At 34.1% G+C, this 21814-nt stretch overlaps 1 protein-coding gene across 1 annotated transcript in view; it reads left to right on the forward strand.

Moving 5' to 3' along the window:
* The window catches only part of TRHDE (thyrotropin releasing hormone degrading enzyme), a 429201-nt gene that overhangs the window by 400016 nt on the left and 7371 nt on the right, over positions 1-21814 (forward strand). The window contains exons 16-17 of the mRNA XM_049783963.1: positions 16963-17130; positions 17633-17773. Coding sequence (XP_049639920.1) covers positions 16963-17130; positions 17633-17773 — 309 coding nt within the window. The remainder of the gene's footprint in view (positions 1-16962; positions 17131-17632; positions 17774-21814) is intronic.

Below are 21814 nucleotides of genomic sequence, written 5' to 3' on the forward strand. Positions count from 1 at the left end.
GTGAATGAATGAGGGAAGTAGAAAGCCTGTCTCGAGTACAGGTGTTGGGGGGTGGGGAGGAGGGAGATCTGTGAAATTGGTCGTGGGAATGTTGCACCGGTGAAGGGGGTGTTCTTTACAAGACTGTAATCATACAACTATAAGCATATTTGTAATCACATTATTTAAATAAAGATAATTATAAAAAAGAAAATTATATCAATTTTTTTATTTGGGGCACATTGAGGTGAGCAAAATATCTTACTCAGTGCCTGCTCATGACAGCTTAGTAGCTATGTTTAAAAACACAAATAATATGCCAACTTGATTTCCGACAGGCTGTAAAATCACCTTGTTAACCTCAATGACATATACAGTGCAATAGAGGTAAAGGCAACTTTTATTTGCATAGGTTCTCACATATATACATATAATATTTTGATAGACACAATAAATCCGTGTCATTTTCTAATATTTCTATGGGCAAGAGGTATTATATGTAAGTTTAACCTGATATTATTCAGTAGGGTTTTATTTTTTTTTATAAATAGCTGTGGGTCATGGTTTGAATGAAAACTGTGTTAAATGTATTTCGTATTGTAACTTATATGTTTTTCTCCTCATTGTAATAAATACTAATTAAGTTACTGATTTAGTTACATTAGTTAAGCAAGACCATTAATTTATATGTTTTATTAATTATATTTTTATTTATTTTATTTATACTTATTTATTTTTTAATTTATGTTTTTAATATTCAGTGACTGCTTTTAATATAAATTTTTCATGTTAGATAATATGCACTCAGTGCTATAACCAGTATATCTGAATCCGTGTATACACATTTATACAAATATACACATACATATATATTTATAATATTGGAGTTATAGTGTTCTGACCAAAGTACAATGAGTAAGTTTAAATGCTCACACATAAAGATTAAAGCATATTACTTGTGAAGACATAGAAAATAGGTGTGCTATTATCAGGAAACAATTTATCTCATTTTTAAAACAGTCATCTATAAATAGGGCAATTTATCAGCCATTTCACAACTTCTACTATGACTATATAACTTAAGTTTTAAATAGCATTATGCTTTTAGGGTTATTTATACAAGCAGAGTGCTGCTCACTCTTTTAGAATGAGTCATCACAGATATCTTAATTTTTCTACATTTGTTATAAAGCAGTTGGGTTTTGCTTTTTTTTTTGAGCTATTAGGATTGTAATTGATTCTGGATGCCATAAGTATTCTGAATTGTAAAGTATTAAATGACAGTGTTCAAAAAGTTTAGTAGAATGTGCATAAAATCTCATCAGATAAGGATTTTAGACAATTAGACAATTGATAAATTATTTCATTTTTTTGACTTCTCAATTCTAATTTGTCTCTTTGTAGATTTATCCTATGTATGCTTTTAATTCTGAATGCTGTGAATTTTTCACTTCCAAACACTGTTCACCTTTTCAGGAATGTACGTTATTTTATTTTCCATCCTTATGTTCTCAAGGTCACTGTTTTCTTATGTTTCTGTGTTGTAGCAGTTATATTTTCTAAAATAGTCTAACCACACAAACCTAACTTTCTTCATCCCTATTCTTTACTTACTAGTAAAAATAATAGTTTTATATACATGGTGAAAATTTTAAGCTATTATTGATATATTTAAGTTAAAATAAAAAAACCATTTAGGATGTGATTTTAAGCATTTAAATGTATGTCATTATACTAAACCCCAATATTTTAAGACATTTGGAATAATGAGAGTTAAAAATGATGCCCCTTCCTAGCAGTCCTTTATCTTTTCTTATAGGAACAGCAGAATATGCTCCTTTGCAAACTTGCCACATTATAATTGAAGAGGATTTGAACATCATTTCAGAGCAGAGTAATTTTAAATGTAGTTACATATTCTCCATCAGACTTACTTTTTTTGCCCAGTTCAAAGAGTCTTGTAGGTTTGTGTAAAATGCTATTCTTTTATTCTAAAATTTTAGTATTTCTTTTTGATATGTCCAAGGGTCATTGGGAAGAGGCAAACATGTATGGGCACCTGTGAAATGATTCCCGACAAAGAAACCCTAGGTGCCATGTGTGAGAGATGTGGTGTCAGCTCTCATATTCAATGGCCTTTCCTTTTGCCACTTAACACAGCAATTGTGACCCCCTATATTTTTCTTCTGCTCAGTGTCTTTATGGCTTCTCTGAGGTAATATACAATCAGATTTCTGATTTAAAAATATTATAATTAAAGCATCATGACTTATAATGTTAGTTATAGTTGAATTTTAGTCCTACAATAGCCCAGCCCCAACCCCACTACCAGTGTTACTTTCCATCCACCAGTGTCTGCAGGTTCTCTTTGGACCCTCACAACCCTTCACTCCCCAGCCCCCTACTTAGATACTTTTTTTTTTAAGTTGAATTGTTAAATTTTGGGTCTCATATTCACAGCCTTGTTGACTCCATAGTTTGAATAGAGAGAGCTATACAGTTTCTCTGTATCTCTGCAATGCCCCATATGCTAGCAAATAGACCAGTAAAGTTAAACAGAAGTACAAACATTTTATTTTATAATTATATAATTGCTATGAACTATCAGTTTGAAAAATAGAATTATTTTTCTATAGATGTTGCAAGACTGTATCAAGTTTCGTCTCTGCTTTTCTTTTTAGTTTGGTACTCATTTAGGAATTATTTGGGTAATCTAGGAAATATTAGAGAAATACTTATTACTACTCCATACTAACAGCAATGGTAAAAAAAAATCATGAGGTGTTTGGCTCTAATATGTATTGTGACAGGTTTTTTTTAATAATCTTATTAAATCCTTTCAGTAGCCCCTTAATATTATATATTCTTGTTTTCCAGGTAAGGAAAACATTTAAGATACATATGTGCAAAAAAATATAGTCCAATTTTCTTACTTGCTTTTTAGTTTGTTGAGAGTGTCTTTAGCTGCAGCTCAGGGGCTAAATAGGGTCAACAGGATGAGACACTGGTAAAGAACACTATGGGACAGTGTCAACCTTTGTGAATGCAGGTTATTTTCCTGTCTTGTGTTTCCAAGTCCTAAAGCATCTTTCTTGGGAATGGTAGCACTCTATTTAAAAGGCAGAAGAAGTTACAGAGCATTAGTGAGAAAGTCTCAGCCAACACTATCTTCGAATTTTTAGTTAGAATAAGCAAATTAGCTTTCAGTGGAATTCATTAACAGCAAATTAATTAAAATTAACTTAATGGTAACTTTAGTCTATATCAAGGGCCTATGAAGTGTTGCAGAAAGAGAGGTGCTCTTCAAAAGGCTAATCATTTGAGAATTTTTTGTTATTGTCTCGGAAAATAATTAAGTCCACATTTCAGTGTTAATACAAGTGCTAATGAAAAGAACCTTGTACTCACAAAGCAGGAAGCAACCTTCGAACTTAAGTATTTTAGCCTTTCCAATTAGGATGAAAAATGAAGCCAAAAATAATGACCTTGACTTGCCCAGTCCTGAGGCCAAATCAGGTCTCCTGAAAATCTTCTTAGAAATAGACCCAAAGTGGCAATGAACATCAAAGTTTATATTTAAATAGTGTGGTTTTTTTAAAAGTATTAGTTTCCTCTGGGAAAAATTTTAACTGCATTATCAAATTTATTGCTACATTTTGATCAAAAACATTACTCTATATTAGAATTAATTTTATTGTAATAGTGCAGAATTTTATCTTTAGAAATGTAATATACACTTACTTATATTATTTTCTAAGTAATTATGAAATATATTAAAGTTTTATATTCAAAATATATGAGATATAAAATGAGAAACTTTTCTTTAATTCCCAAATCAGAGGTAAATGTTAATATTCTCTTATTTATCTTATCAGCTTTTCTTCCAACTATTTATTTAAAAAATAGAAATAGATATAGAGGTATTTAATCATTTAAATAGAAATTTTAAAAATAGAAATATATATAGAGGTATTTAATAATTTAATAATGTTTTAATAATATTTGAATAATGTAATTTATAATATCACTAAATATCAATCACAATTATTCATAGTTGCTTCTTTTTTTTTTTTTTTTTTTTTTTTTTTTGGTTTTTGGGTCACACCCGGCAGTGCTCAGGGGTTACTCCTGGCTCCATGCTCAGAAATTGCTCCTGGCAGGCACGGGGGACCATATGGGACGCCGGGATTTGAACCGATGACCTTCTGCATGAAAGGCAAACGCCTTACCTCCATGCTATCTCTCCGGCCCCATCATAGTTGCTTCTTATATTTTAACTTAAATTCATATCTTCCTATTTCAGGTGAATCTATAATTTTTTTATTAAAATACCATAACAGATATTTCCCTTTAGCAAACTCTCTGAATCTTTCCTACTTATTTATCAATCTATTTCACAACTTCCTATTTAATCATTAAAGTATTAATTTACTAGTATTTCAAACATAAGTCTCATTTACCACTATTATTCAATTCAGTATGACTTCTTCTTAAAAGGTGCATACCTTTATATCAACTTTATAACTTATCTATATAACTTATAACTTATTAACTTAACTTTATAACTACTTAACTTTTTACCTTTTACCCAAAAGCATTATTTTAGGCACTTGCATTTGCAAAAACTAAAATATGACTAAATATCTTCTCACATACTAAATTTGAGATTTTTAAGGATAGCATTAAAGACTTTTGTGCTTTCAGAACTTGTACGAATCATGCCTATGAAACTCTGCCATGATCCTATTTACAAAGGTAATGAAATAAAAAATACAGTACAAGTTCTACTAATTAGGTAATAATTCCTGTAATGTTTGTAGCCTAGAAACGATAAAGTCACTTCCATTTGGCTAAGTATTACCCCATTCATCTCATTTGAAGACAGCTAGGGGAGAATATCCACTTTTCATGTACGCTATTCTAGACCATATTTAGAGAAAAACAAGCCCAGCTTTTCCTTCCCAGATGATAAAATTCCATTAAAAGATTTACTTCTAAGGCAGCAGTTAAAAAGAAATGACCATGGGGAGCTTCACATTTTCATAAACAATTTCCATGTTCATGAAATGCCCCCTTCTCCCTGTAATCCTGATATCAAGACTCTCATAGGACTCATTTGTACTGTTCATAACTATAGGTTCTGTGGGTTTTTCAGCCCATGCTTTACAAATGAATGAGCTTTTTCATTTGTTCCTAATGACTTTGGTTTATACAAAGAGATCTTAAACTGTCCCCAGAGCAATCATTTTGCTAAAATGTTATTAGAACATCTTTACAAATTTAGCAACAAAAGGGGGTTTCATTAACAATGGAGTCATTGGGAACTGAGGGCCTTTGGCAAATTCAGCACTCTCCAATCTTGATTTATTGCACAGAGGAGGATAAATTATCTTGTGAGTTGTACATGGATTCTTTATTGGTGGGTGTGGAAGGAAGAAGAGAAGTGGATAGGGAGGTAAGAAAGGGGTGACAAATCTGAATGGGATTCTCAGGTTAATCAGTTCTTGCTCAGCTCTTCAGAAGGGCTGAAAGCAATGCTTAAAACCCTGAAAATGCAGCTAGAGCTGTTTCTTTTTCTTAAGAATTTTGGTATTTGTAGCTAGGATTAAAAGTAGTTTTTCAGTGAGCCATCCATGGAGTTCAGGTTAAACCTATTGTGGATCTTATTTTTATAATAATGAAAGATGATAGATCTGGAATGTAGAAATTTCAGTTGCTCCTGAAGGCCTTCTTTTGTTTTGGGTTACAACTTGATTCAGCTTTTGTTCCTTTAGCATAGCTTTTCAGGGTCCCCTTTTGCCTCACCCTACAGCTTTTGTTAGATTCCTTCAGGATGGCCTGTCATTTTTTTCAACCACTTTATTTCTGGTTGCTCTTTTAAAATATCTTCTTCCTCTAAGAAGATATTAGTGTTACTTCTTAAATACACCACAGTCCTTTCACACTGAAGAATGTTTTTTTTTTTACAAATTTCACTTCATCTGGGGAAAAAAAAATAAGAGCTGATCTTGGGGACCAGTTTATCCAAAATTAATCATTGGTCAAAGATTAATAATTTAACTGAATTTTAAAAACGATTTAAAGATATATGCTGAAGCTAGTGGGTAAGAAACATGTCTTACATGAAGCCAACCCAGGTTCAATCCCTTACACCACCTATCCAGGGTCCTCCTGGATCCCCAAGAGTGATCTCTGAGCACACAGTGAGGAGTAAGCCCAAAGCACAGGTGGGTGTTCCACCAAACCCCCCAAATTGGTGACACCCTGATCAATTCAAACCTAATAAAAGTACTGTTTATATGCATTGGCATTGTTCTCAAAGGAAGTACTACTTCCTAAATTTAACTTTGTTCTTACCAAACTATCAGCCAATTATAATGAGAAAATTGACCCCTACCCATATTTTAAACAGACAAACAACAGAGGACCAGGGGACATCTGAGTCTTGATGACATGAAGCAACCGCAGTTTGTATTTGGGGTACACTTGAGCTGGTCACCGTCTTGCTGTGTAAGGGCAGGAATATACTCCAAATGTGCAGGTTCTTGAGATGGTTTCAAACATTCTTGAGATGGTTTCCTTTGTAAAAGGAAGTGCTTGAGAATTTCTGCTACTCTCCTCTCCTGCCAGCTGCCTGCAAATACTTCCCGGCCCTACCATAAGATTTCTATAAAATGAAGCTTCTGTGATTGGTCAGGGTTTAGTCTTTTGAATATAAGCTCAACTGGGTTCACTGGCAAAATAAAACTGTCCTTTTTAATTTAATTTAATTTTTTTGTGTGTGTGTGAGGGACACACCCAGTGATGCTCAGGGGTTACTCCTGGCTATGCGCTCAGAAATCTGTCCTGGCTTGGGGACCATATGGGACACCGGGGAACCGAACCACAGTCCGTCCTAGGTTAATGCCAGCAAGGCAGACACCTTACAGCTCCGCACCACCTCTCTGCCCACCCCCTTAAGTCATTTTTTTTTTAAACTCTCAGAGTATCCTGCTGATTTTTTTTACTGGTCTGTGTCACTTCTGAGTTCTCAACACTTTCAAACATGGCTCCCAGCCTCCCTAGCACTGTGGCATATGACTCAGAAAAAAAAAAATTAACAGTTTTGTTTTTGCATTCGATCAGATGCTGATGTGTTGAGATAAATAATCAAAATTCAGCGATAATTATCTGATTATGTGCTACAGAAGCTGATATCAAATGAATATTATTGATAGCCATAACAAAACTGATAAAAATAGGACTTTCACAAAATAAATCGATACAGTGAAAGTCATTTTTGTGAAGAGCTTATCTCTTGAAAATATGTTTATATTCTAGATAGTATCAATATACAGACTAAATAAAATTAGGCCTGCAACCTGGAAGATAATCACACAAATATTTTTTTTTTTTTACTCATAATTTTTTTTTATTTTTTTTATTTTTGATCATAGTGGCTTACATATTGTTGACAATGATATTTTAGGTACATATTTACATAAAATCAAGGGGAATTCCCATCACCAAATTGTCCTCCCTACACCTCCGTTTTTGTCCTACCACCCATATCCTCTTCCCTCACCCCCAGGGTAGCTAGGATGTGTGGTCTCCTCTGTATCTAGCCTACTGCATAGTAGTCTTGCACCTCTTTGGTCCTGGTGTCTCCCTTGTTTCCCCCTCTAATTGGGGGGGCAGGACTAGCTAGTTCAAGTTACGTGGTTTTGTTTAAAGGAGAGAAAAGTAATAAACTGGGGTAAAAGTCTAATACGCCGAAAATAAGTGGAATTCTTCCAGAGGTTTTCAACATCGGTTTGAGAAATGAAGGAGAGAAAAAAGGTGAAACATTCCACCAGTACAAAAAGAAGTGTCAAATATCCCGTGAGGGCTCCAACAATAAGCACAAGCACCAAAAAACAAAACAAAACAAAACAAACAAAATATAAACAAAAAAGAATAAAAACCCACAAAAATAAACACAAAACAAAACAAAACAAGCAAACAAACAAACAAAAAAATGTCATGGTCTTGATATAGGAAACATGGCATAGCATACAAAGGAAGAACAGAAAGGAAGAGAAAGAATAAGTATAACTGGGGACAACTTCAATTATCACACCCAAACAGAGAAATTGACCAAAAATAGATGGGTAAATAAAAATAATAATAATAAATGAAAATAAAATAATATATATAAAAAATAATGATTTGTGCTTTTTTTTTTCCCTCCTGCCCAGGCACAGTAAATATTGGGGTCATTCGAAAAGGAATTCACTTGGCCTAAGAGATATGGGGTTTCTCCGCCCTTGGAGTGTATTGTCATGGGATCAACTATAGACTCTGTTCATGATCACTTACTCTCCTGGTGGTGCTTTTGTGGTGTTTGTAAGACCTCTGCTCTGTCCTGGGTGATACTATCAGGCCTCTGTGACTAGGGATCTCAGTATCTGCACAGATCCTGCGGTGGGAGTTATGATGAAGTCAGTCTTTGTGGTTCTAGAAGTTCTGTTCCATCATTGTCATTTTAATTCATCTTCTGTGGTTGGTGATCTTGGTCTTTGCACTGAAGCTAGGATGGCACCTAGGACAGTGTCTTTCTTTGTGCTTCCAGAAGCCCCATTCCATTACAATGGTCTCTGCCAGACCTTTGAATCTGGGGATCATGTTCATTGTGCAGATCGTAGTTCAAACCCTAGGTTAGGGCTTTTTTATTGGTCCCAAGCTGTATACAGTCTGGTCATGGTTCTAGCAGCAGTCATCTGTAACTCGAAATCTTGGCTTTTGGGCCTTCCAAAGGGTGACAAGTCTTCTGATTTTGTCTTGTCGTTAGCTAGAAAGGTAGGATAACCTTCACTTAGGTCAAGTTGTTCCCATTTTCTTCGTTGTCAGGATGTCATATTAGAGCTGGCATTTGTTGGTGGCCTCGCAGTATTGCGGCTGTCCCGGGTGGGATTTGTTTCCTGTAGCAGTTGTGAAGGACTGTGCCGTTCCTGTGTCTGGGATCCAGGGTTCAAGGCTGGATTGATGGTATCTAAACACCTGAGGTCTAAGTTAATTCCACATGACATATTTTCAAGGTAGGAGATATCCCTCTATTGGAAACAACTATGAGTTCCTATCTCTAATAGATAAGAGCTCTCTTTTTATATATATATATTTATGTAAGAATCCCCCTTTATTTTAGTGTGCCTTTGCAGGGGGAAATGGTGCTACCTTATATTGTTGGTGCATTTGGGGGTGGTCAAAAGGGGAAAACAGAAACAGGTTACATACCCAAAAAAAAAGATGAAAAAATAATAAATAAAAAAAATAGGTATCAAAAATGTATGTGCTTACATATGTATATGTAGGCCAGATTTTTTTTTTTAAATGAGGTAGCAAAGTATTTAAAGGGCCAAAGTGATGCATATGACTATCTTACATTTGAGGAAAAGCGGGTAAAAAGGTGGTGTGATACAGTTCTTATGCTTATGTTGGAAATACAGGTTTTCCCATTGTCTTTTGGGTTTTTCTTGTGGTGTGTGGGTCCCCAGGCATCTTTCCATCCCATCCCCAGATCTTCTTCAGAGTGGCAAAAGATTTGTGGCAGGGAGGTCCTGGAAGGGTTCTTGCATTGAGGATACTTTTAGACCTAAGTCCGGTTTCAGGTAACAGTCCACATTAGGGGGAGTTGGTGGGGAGGGCCTCGCAGCATGGATCCGCAGGGGAGTTGGCTGCCTTTTCTTGCAGGAGACGAGGTGTGGGTTTGACTGGGTGTCCTCTCGACTGGGTGCTGGGTAATGGTTCATTGGGGTAGGAGGTCAATCTTGATGCCTAATAGATTAAGGACTGAGGGTGGAGAGTTTTAATATGGCGGGAGGTCTGTATGGGATTGAGGGGTGAAGGGATAGTTGGATTTCCAGAGGGGGAAAAGGGGAAGGTATATGGAAGGGGTAGGAAGGGAGAAAAGAGAAAATACTTTAGAAGGAAAGGGAGAAGATAAAAGGAAAAAATTAAAGAGAAGAGTAGAAAAGAGAGAGAAAAAGAAAAAAAAAGAAGAGAAGAAAAAAAAAGAAGATAGAAAATAAAAAAGAAAGTAGTGAGAAGAGAGGAGAGAATAGCAAGGGAATGCTAGTTTGCCTGAATTTGTTCACAGAATAGAGCATGTAGTTTAAGTCTGTACGTCTCGGTTACTGCTTTGGTGGTCTGACTGGTCACATGCTTCAGTTCCTAAAAGAAGGTGTAACCTAGAGATAAAATGTATGTTAAAGAGTTTTCTCGGGGCCATCTCATATTGCAAGCTAGGTATGGTATCTCATGTGGTATCCCGCGCTGCCATCTTAGTTTATCCGCCATTTGTATTCAAGGATGCCTGTGGATATAAAAGCTGAGAGGTTATTTTAAATATTATAAGATAAAGACAATAAAATGTAGTGTTATGGGATGATTCCATTGCAGTGATTTTCCGTGGTGTTCTTTACCTGTGTTCCTGAATACTATCTCTAAGTGATTGTTGTGGGTCTTTGTCGTGGAAGGTTGATTACATACCTGTTCTCTCTACGGTGCAGTTTTTGGTGTTGCTGCTTTCTTTGTGGAATAATGTGTAGTCAAGAGTTTGCGTTGTTCCTTTTTCAAGTACTTTGGGGACTGCTCCTGAGTATATGTTGACTATTGCAGTGTTTAGAGTTTCTACCCTGTTAAACCGTGTTATTTGATTGTTGAGTATCAGTTGTGTATAAGATGTGTGTTCTGGGTGCTTCAGAATAGTGCTACCATTCTGTGTTTCTCTTTTGTCTTCTGACTTACTTTGTTTAATATAATATGATCTAGGTCCATCCATGTTGCTGCAAAGTCTGTGATTGTATCATTTCTGACTGCCATGTAATATTCCATTGTGTATATATACCACATCTTAATGATCCATTCATCTGTTGTTGGACATCGAGGTTGGTTCCAAGACTTGGCTATTACACTGAGTGCTGCGATAAATAGTGGGGTGCACATATATTTTGGAATGAATGTCCTTCCCACTTGGGGGTATATACCTAGGAGAGCAATTGCTGGGTCAAATGGCAGCTTAATTCTGAGTTCTTTGAGTACTCTCCAGACTGTTCTCCATAGGTGTTGGACAAGGGGGCATTCCCACCAGCAGTGTATGAGAGTTCCTTTCATACCGCATCCCCGCCAACAGATTGTTCCCATTATTTTTAATGTGAGCCATCCTCACTGGTGTCAGGTGGTATCTCATTGTTGTCTTGATTTGGATCTCTCTGATGATGAGTGAAGGTGAACATGTTTTCATGTGTTTGTTGGCCATCCTTTTGTCTTCCTCAGAGAAGTGTCTATTCATTTCATCTCCCCATTTTTTTATGGCTTTATTTGGTTTTGGGGGGCTCAGCTTTCTGAGTGCTTTGTACGTTCTAGATATCAGCCCTTTATCTGATATGTCGAGTGAAAAGATTTTTTCCCATTCTGTTAACTGTCTTCTTGCGTTAAGTAGGGTTTCTTTCGCCATGCAGAAGCTTTTTAGTTTGATGTAATCCCATTTGTTTATGTTTGTTGCAAAAGTTCTTGCCAATGGTGCTCCATTCTCGAAGACCTTTTTGATATATAGGTCTTCGAGTGTTCTGCCTCTTTTATTCTCAATAAACTTTATAGATTCGGGTCTGATTTCAAGGTCTTTGATCCATTTTGAGTTGACTTTTATATAAGGGGTGAGGTATGGGTTGATCTTCACTTTTGTACATGTGGTTTTCCAGTTGTACCAACACCATTTGTTGAATAGACTTTCTTTGTTCCTTGAGACAAATGACAACGAAGAGACAACATGTCAAAATCTGTGGGACACAGCAAAAGCAATAATTAGGGGGAAACTCATAGCAATACAGGCCTATGTCAAGAAGCAGGAAAATAACAAAACCAACAGCTTAAAAGATCACCTCAAAGAATTGGAACAACAGCAACAGAGAAATCCAACCACAACCAGACGGCAAGAAATAATAAAAACCAGAGCAGAAATAAACAACATCGAAACCAAGAAAACAATACAAAAAATCAATGAGACCAGAAGTTGGTTTTTTGAAAAAATAAACAAGATAGACAAACCGCTGGCAAAACTCACCAAAAAAAAAAGGGAAAACACCCAAATCAATAGGATCACTAATGAAAGGGGAGAGATTACAACAGAACCCCAAGAAATACAACATATCATGAGATCATATTATGAACAACTATACTCCACCAGGCTAGAGAACCCAGAAGAAATCGACAGATTCTTGGAAAAAAACCCTCTTCCAAGACTGGAAACGGAAGATCTAGAAAGCCTAAACAGACCAATCACCTCAGAGGAAATTGAAGATGTAATTAAAAAACTCCCTAAGAACAAAAGCCCAGGTCCAGATGGATTTACAGGTGAATTCTATCAAGCTTTCCAAGAAGACTTACTACAACTTCTTCATAGGCTCTTCCAAACCATAGAAAAAACAGGAATCCTCCCTAACTCCTTCTATGAGGCAAATATCACACTCGTTCCCAAAGATGGCAAAGACATCACCAAGAAAGAAAACTACAGACCAATCTCACTAATGAACATAGATGCAAAGATACTCAACAAAATCTTAGCAAACCGAATCCAGCACTTTATAAAAAAGATAATACATCATGACCAGGTGGGATTTATACCAGGAATGCAAGGTTGGTTCAACATACGCAAATCAATCAACATTATACATCACATCAACAACAAGAAAGATAAAAACCACATGATCGTATCAATCGATGCAGAGAAGGCATTTGACAAAATCCAACACCCTTTCATGTTAAAGACACTCAGTAAAATAGGCTTAGAAGGAACCTTCCTCAAGATAGTTACAGGTATCTATGAAAAGCCAACAGCCAACATTATACTTAATGGTGAGAAACTAGAAGCATTCCCACTAATGTCAGGAACTAGGCAAGGCTGTCCACTCTCTCCACTCCTATTCAATATAACCTTAGAAGTCCTAGCAATAGCAATCCGACAAGAGAAGGGAATCAAAGGAATCCAAATTGGGAAAGAGGAACACAAACTATCTCTATTTGCAGACGATATGATGATTTACATTGAAAACCCTAAACAGTCCACAGTAAAACTCCTAGAAACAATTAACCAATACAGCAAAGTGGCTGGATACAAAGTCAACACACAAAAGACAGTAGCATTTCTATATACAAATCACGAAGTCGAGGAGAGAGAGATTAAAAATACAATTCCATTTAAAATAGTATCAAAAAATATCAGGTACCTAGGAATCAACCTTACAAGGGAAGTGAAAGACCTATACCAGGAAAACTTCAAAACACTTCAGAAAGAAATTGAAGAAGATCTAAAGAAATGGAAGAACATCCCATGCTCATGGATAGGTAGAATTAACATAGTCAAAATGACTATCCTACCCAAACTTCTATATAGATTTAATGCAATCCCTATCCAAATCCAGACACCATTCTTTAAAGAAATAGAACAATCAATCACAGAATTCATCTGGAACCACAAAAGACCCAGGATAGCCAAACAAATACTGAAAAACAAGAAGCTGGGTGGCATCTCCTTACCTAACTTGAAACTATACTATAAAGCCATAGTAATCAAAACAGCATGGTACTGGAACAGAGACAGGACCTCAGACCAGTGGGTCAGAACAGAATTCCCTGACATAAACCCCCAGATATACAGCCAACTAATATTCGATAAAAGAGGCAAGAACCTGAAATGGAACAAAGATAATCACACAAATTTTATACATCTAATATTCCTTCCACTGGTCCCCAACCCAGTAATTGAGTCAGTATTTTTTTTGTAGGTCTTAGTTGTGTTTTATTTAGTTCAGCCTTATTAGAAAGTTACTTCTAAATAAAAAATAAAATAAAAATAATAAAATAATAAAATTATGCTGTTAGGAACTATATTTTACAATACTCACATTATTCTGTTAAGGATTGTATTGTATTACTTTATATTTCACCTGCTTTATATTTCTCTACTCCATTTCTACTTCAATCATATTGGAGATAGCTTTTGTGAGCTGTTTGTTACCAAACCTTTACTATATTAATAGTTGGATGAAATTCTCTTAATATTCAACCTTAATACTAGGCCTAATATTCACCTTAATTGATATGGTTTCAGTAAATATTTGTTGCTATTTCTTGTGAATTTTCATATTGATTTCTTGACTAAAATAATGGTGGTAATAGTTCTGTACTCTGTAGCCTATAATATTTGGGGGAGAAGCGTGTTCTTTTATCGCTGCTCATATATAGAGAGAATAAATATCTTAAATATCTAATTGCAATTAGTATAATGGGAACTCTTCCAAGACTGGGCTGATAGTACTGTAGGTAGGTTATTTTTTATACATCTAGTTGACCCAGATTTGATACTTTGAACTGAATATGACTTATTTAGCCTGTCTGGAGTGATCCTTGAAACCAGAGCTAGGAGTTAGCCCTGAGTAAGTCCATTGTGACAAAAACAAACAAACACCTAAAGAAATATCATTGAATGTTGTGGTGTATTTAGTTGGATTTGTACATTATCAAAACATGGTGGCTTTCTTTAGTGTTTTCTGGTATACTATGTGTCAGTAACCCAGCAATTCCACTTCCTGGCATCTATCCTAGGAGGTCACATGTTAATTTGAAAAGATATATGTACTCAATATTCACAACAATGCTAGTCAAAATCTGGAAGCAACCCTAGAGTCTAAAAACAGATCAGTGGGTAAAGAAGCTGCTATATATAAACGAAAAATACTATTCACTATAAGAAAGAATACAATTTTTCAGATCACTGTTTCATGGGTAAAGTTAGAGGGCATTTTGCTGAATAAAGTGAGCCAGAAAAACAGGGGCATATATAGAATGATCTCACACATTATGCTATATACATATTATTAAATAAAAATTATTGTAAGGGGCTATGAAGGCTAATGACAAGATCCAGAGAATAGGATTAAAGAACTGTATCCTAAGCCTAAAAAGAATGTGGGAAACTAGAGAGTGGTAAAGGGAAACCTATAGTTAGATGGCTTTGGGATAATTGCCTATCACTATTTAATGTATTGTAGATATGGTATCTAATAAAATATTTATTTAAAAATAGTTTGGAGAACTTTTACTCACAATTGGAAGACTAGAATAGAAGAAGTAAAAGCTTGTTGCTGATTCATTTTGTATAGATGCATTTATTTAATTTATCTGAAAATAAAAAAAGATCTATAAGCCAAGCAAAATACTTGTTAGATTTATGAAAAGAGAGAATAAAATATTTTTGTGAACAAAATTAAAGTGACTTTTCTCTATGGTTTCTTTCATTGCAGGGAAGGACAGAATAATATTGTTAGAACTCTTTCTGAGAATTGTGAATTTTGTATAATATTTCTAACAACTCTTCTGGTACTCACATCTTTAAAATTTTAAAGATAAACATTACTTGACTTATCTTCTCCTTCCTGTTTTCTATTTTTCTTTAATAGTGGAGTTTTTCAACCAAAATTCTAGAAGCTATTACCTTAGGAGATATTATTTTATTCTACTATCAAGAGAGAAACTTATTACTAGTTACATTTAAACTACAAATAAAATTTGTATAAAATCTAAATTGAATATCATACAAAATTTTTTTCTTTAATATTTGGATGTTCTTTCAATGAATAAAGTTATTTTGAGACAGATAAAAAAACTTGAGAAAACAATAGTTAGAAAAAAATGGTACGGGATAGAACACACAATTTATTCTATCAAAAGACAAAGACAATTAAATCCACTAATTCCCTGCTTCAATATTTATTTTAAAGTCAAGTAAAACTATGATCCACATTTATAATAATTTCTGTAAACATGGGAAAAATGAACTTTGATTTTGCTTAAAGTTCATGACTTGTGTTTTGTTCTGTTTATGGGATATGGTTAAAAATTCTGGGCAGTCATTTGAGAAAATAAATTTTATAAAGAAGTGTTTATTATTATTATTATTGTTATTATTATTATTATTATTATTAGTTTTTGGCCACACCCGGTGATGCTCATGTGTTACTCCTGTCTACTGAATATGTAATGGAAAACATGATTTATAAAGTAGTTACAGTGGTATTATAATAAAAATTTCTGGTTTTGAGCTCAGAAATCACTTCTGGCAGGCTCGGGGGAATGATATGGGATGCCACAGATTGAACCTGGGTCTGTCCGAGGTCATCTATGTTCAAGGCAATTGCCCTACCGCTGTGCTATCACTCCATGTCCAACAGTTTTTTTAAATGTCAGATAAAATATTTGTTTTCTTTCTTTATTTTGGGAAGTCCTCCCTTTTGGAAAGGTACTCAGGAAGTCTGAGGACCACCTTAGCTATTCTAGGCCAACTAGGCCACTAGTATAGCATAATGGGTGGGGAATGTGGTGCTGAAAATGTCCTGGTCAGCCTGGAAGTGCCTGAGGTCTCTAGAGATATATCAAACAATTTTAGGGGCGATGGAGGCCACTCTAAGGATGTACTCTTCCAGGTACAGAGATCCAAATATTTCTGGGAAATGAACCCAGTTCTTACATATGCCAGACACACATTCTATCTGCTGTTTTTTCCCTGACCCCCAAAATGTTTTATCCAAATAAGTCATAAAAAAGAGTCAAGAAATATTTCCTTTTCACTCTTTTCTATCAAGAATAAAAACAATATCTTTGATGGCTAACCATATTAATATCAATAATGGTATCATTAGAAAGTACCTTGGATTTTATAATGAATTCCATGCTCCAATATTTGTTTCAAGAATGAAAATAAATTATATTCAAAATTACCTTTAAATAAATTACATTATTTGTTCAGTCACTAATATTTTTTTACAACTCTTTCTATGCAGCATTATTCTTTTTACACACAAGAGAAATAACAAAGTCATCTTCTAAACAAAGTGAGTTAGCAGCATGTCTTTCTTTGTAATACTGTGAAGTTTTGAGTTAACAGAAACTCCCCATGGATTGCTTCTTTAGAATTCCATTAAATGTGAGAGACATCGTCTACTGTACAGGAGTTTCACTACTAGATGAAGATGTCTGGGAATTCATATGGATGAAATTCCACTCGACCACAGCAGTTTCTGAGAAGAAAATATTATTGGAAGCCTTAACATGCAGTGATGACAGGAATTTACTCAACAGGTGGGCCAATTAGTTTTTTAAGCTCATTTGTATAATAAAAGCACTCTTTTTTAATAAAAATAGTTTGCAATTATTTATACTTCCTTGAATATATCTTAGATACTCTAAATCATCTCCCAGAAGCTAGAGAGATGTGGGAGCATTACTAAAGTTACTCTGCTTAAAAATCATACCTTTGTTATGAATTATTTCAAATATTTTATATATACACATAGGAAAATATTCTGTTGCAAATGGAAGTGTGGCTAAAATATTTTAAGTCATTTGCATTTCAATTTTTTCCTGTCACATAGGTGTTTTAAAATAGAATTCATGGATTAATTAAGTTACTATGAGATTGATCACTCCTTGATGGATAGAAATTGGCAGTATTGATCATTTGTGTTCAAAGTTTATGGTATATTAATTAGCCTTCTCAAGAACATGACACAGATAAGCATGCTATTTTATACTTTTATATTTTATTTGGATAACCAATTTCCCCACAATTCTATCTTTAAAGGCTTCTGAACCTATCTCTGAATTCAGAAGTGGTGCTGGATCAAGATGCAATTGACGTAATTATACATGTAGCTCGAAATCCACATGGCCGAGATCTTGCCTGGAAATTTTTCAGGGATAAGTGGAAGATTCTAAATACCAGGTAAAAAACAGATTTATCTAATTTATATTTTAGAAAACCAATTACACGTGTCATCTAAGACATACAGACCCTCATGTTTCTGTTGTTAAAACCACGGTCCAAATCTAAATAATGTTTTATTTTGTTTTGTTTTGTTTTATGTTGCTTTGTTTAGCCACCAGTACTCAGGGCTTACTCCTGACTTTACACTCAGCGATCCACTTCTGGCAAGACGCAGTATTATCTCTCCGGCTCCTCAAAAACATTTTAAAGTTGTTAACTCTGATGCTTCTTCCTTTCCTATAAGACTTAGAGTTGTGTGAATAATTAGTTAACATTATATGCTTATTAAAGAATAACTGAGAAAAGTATAAAAGGTTTAAGCAGAGTGATTTTTCTAGAAAATCTATCGTACTAGCTGAGGTTGAGGAAATTATGTTATAAAAATTCTGTCTACTGAATATGTAATGGAGAACATGATTTATAAAGTAGTTACGTGGTATTATAATAATAAAAGTATAATTACTTCTCTAAAATTTTCTTAAAGTTACTCTAAATTCAAATATCATAAAATACCTAAAATAAAACTATGATATTAAGAAGTACTGAATAATTTTATAAACCCAGTTGCACTAGAATCTATTCTCCAAACATTTTGTTATCTAGTAAGGATATTTTAGCCTCTAAATCCATATTTTAGAAAATATTTCAACTTGTTTTAAATACATATAAGCATTAGTGTATTACTCTAATAATTGGTGACATCTTAAATGTATATATAAGATATATATATAAATATGTATATCACAGAACAATGTTTCCCAATTATTCACTAACCATGGCAACTTTCTGATATCATTTTCTTTCTGTGGTCACCTATTCGAGTTGGCCCCAATTCCTGTGCCATGTCATGACCTTCTATTATTATAGTTTTTTCCTCGAAAATATTGGGGGCCCTCAGATGTTAATCACTATTATAAAGCATGAAAATATTCTATACGTTAAATGTCTCAACCTAAAAAATCTTCAGGCAGGAAACCTACTGTTTAAATTTGGTATAAAATTTTATTTTTAAAACTATGCTTTTATTGATTGGCCTCATATTGAGTTTACCTTGAATGAAGTTGCCATATGTAAAGATAATTCATCATCAAAAAGCATTTATAAGTCAGAGAACACATGAGGACTTTTGCATTTTCATCTCAGTAATGATAATGATAGGAAGATTAAAATTTTTCACAGCCTTGTTCAAAATATAGCAAATAGTGAGATCATAAAGTGAAATTAATAAATACAAGTTTTTTTTATAAAAGTATCAAAGCTCTTGCAATGCACAGAGATTCTTAGGAGATGATTTTGTGTATCAGAGTAAAATGCTAAATCTACATAATTTAATCCTTATAGAAATATTGATTCTTAAGATTTTCATTTTGGCTCACTGAGAATCTGTATTCACTAATATAAAAATAGAATGGTTTTAGCTTTAGCCTATCCACAAATACACTGGTATTTATTTTGAGAAACCATATCTTTTTATTTTATAATTTTCTATCAATCTTTGACATAAATAAATACAGTCCAAGGTTCTTTTTTATTTCCTGCCCTACACATTTGCTATGGTTTGACTTGCTATTTATTCTTGTGGATATGATCACTAGCAGATCTATAACTCTAATGAAAATTTTACCTAAGTATTATTATTTTATGATAGACAATTGCCTGTTGGGAATCACATAATAAGATGCACTTGTATGTTAAATTCATCATTTTCCTTTATTATGCTTTTATTTTCTCAATAAAAATATAGCCAAATCCCAGTTTAAGCCAAATACCAGAAAACTACTATGACTCCTGCTTTTTCTTTCACTACATAACTGATCTTTAAATGTTCATTTAACAGTATTTATATGATTTTTTATTTTTCCTCTCTTCCATTTACCATTGCTCCATTACAGTCTCTAACCACATACTATAGGCTTCTCTCTCCTTTATAATTACACATCCATATACATATGCAGACCAAAGCACACGAACACACATATCTCTCTTTTTGTCTTAATATTGTATGGATTGTTGATTTGGGGATCATATCTGGGAGAGATCAGGTTTTATTCCTGGCTCTGTACTCAGGGATCTCTCTTGGAAATGCTCAGAGGATCCGTGGTGCCTGGGATCAAATCCTGGATGGCAAGCAGCATATAAGGCGAATGCTGATCCAGCTTTCTCACAAAGGCTCTTGGTTCTAATAGTTTTTATAAAGAACCAGTGTGACAATTTATTGCTTTAAAACATTATAAGGTGCTGTGGAATCATGAATAAGCTCCCCCAAAGTAATATAATCCAGAGAAATAGTACAGAACATAGGGTACTATCCTTGAAAGCTGAAAATTTGGGTTTGATCCGGCCATCTTTTATGTTTACCCAAGCCCCTCTAGGAATGAGTGTAGAGCAGGAATAAGAGGCAGGGACAACTGGGGATGGCCCCAAAAAGAAAAAGAAAACAAAAAGGACACTGCATTATAGAATAAATTACCAAAGAGTGAATGGAATTGGTGGGAGGAGGAACAGAGTAGAAATATAAAGTGGTCGGGGATTGGAGAACTTAGGAGGTGGGGGAGGAATTTTTCATATAGTGAGTTTTCACATAGAGAATATAAACTTAAAAACTATTGTCAGCTCCTAAACTATAATAATAATAATAATAATAATAATAATAATAATAAAAGTCATCTAATGAACCTTTTGCCTTCTAATTCATCTACCCCATGTCTCACAATTTGCATGTCCATGCCAAATAATTTAGTTGTCTACAAGTTTCATAATATATCACTCTCCTTGTCTTTAAAAGTGTGTTCGTTATTGATATCCTAATCTACTCTATATTCAGTTAAAAAGCCAATTTATTCTGGAGGTTTCCCCAAGATCACACTGATAAAAATATCTTCTCTAAAAACTGTGATTTTGTTACCTTTTGTTAATTTATAATAAATAAAAATCATATGTTTACATTTATTATTTCCTTACTATGTTATACAATAACTTCTAGGAATCTTTGCCTTATTTATATAAATATGGCAATATAAGCAAATATTAAGTAACTTTTTTGGGGAATCTAATCCAGTGATGTTCAGGGGTTACTACAAATTATTTCTGTAGGGCTCTGGGGATCATATGGGACACTGGTGTTAGTACTTGAGTTGGTGTCATACAAGACAAGTGTTCTAACTGCTGTGCTATTTGCTCTGATCATGGAATAGAAAAAAAATTTTTGTGGGAGCACACCCGGTGATGTTCAGAGTTTACTCCTGGCTCTCAGCCCAGAAATCTCTTGGTGGATTGCAGCCTGTCCTAGGCTAGCGAGTGCAAGGCTGCCTGTGCCATCTCTCAGGCCTCATAAATTTCTTAGCCAAGGAATTTTCACTCTTGTACAATTGATTACTAAAGTTAATTATATTAATTTTATGATTGTAGAATATCAGTTGTGCAAATTCTCCCATAGGAAAGTTAAATGTCACTATTGCCATATAATTATTTATACTTATGTTTTATTTTACTTACTGAACTTTTCCTACAAAACATTTCAATATTGGAAGTATGGTAAATTTCTGTGTGCTTAAATGCTTACTTGTAAGCCTCTCTCATGTTAAACATAAAAATATTAAATTTATGTAAGGTTCCTCAAATAAATGTAGCAATAAAAATCATGATAAGGTAACTAGACATTTCTTTTTTAAAAACCTAAAAATTATATTTAGTATTAAATATGAAAATAATTATCATAAATATACCATAGTAATAAAACATGATAGCTTAGGATAATTTTCTTTAGTATAGTAAAGATAAATGAATAAATCACAATTTTTCTATGATTTTTGACAAATTGTTCACTCCTTTAGGTCATGCATTAAATAATTCTGCCTATGATATATAAGCTGTCAGAGTGAGCAGTTCTGCCTGGGGTCAAAGCACTATGTGATTCAAAAGAACAATTCAATAATTTATTTTAATATCTTTGTGAAAAAGCCAATATTTTGGGGAGGAATTTTGAGATGATTTTTATGA

This window comes from Suncus etruscus, chromosome 11, assembly GCF_024139225.1.
Source record: "Suncus etruscus isolate mSunEtr1 chromosome 11, mSunEtr1.pri.cur, whole genome shotgun sequence".
NCBI classification, from domain to species: domain Eukaryota; kingdom Metazoa; phylum Chordata; class Mammalia; order Eulipotyphla; family Soricidae; genus Suncus; species Suncus etruscus.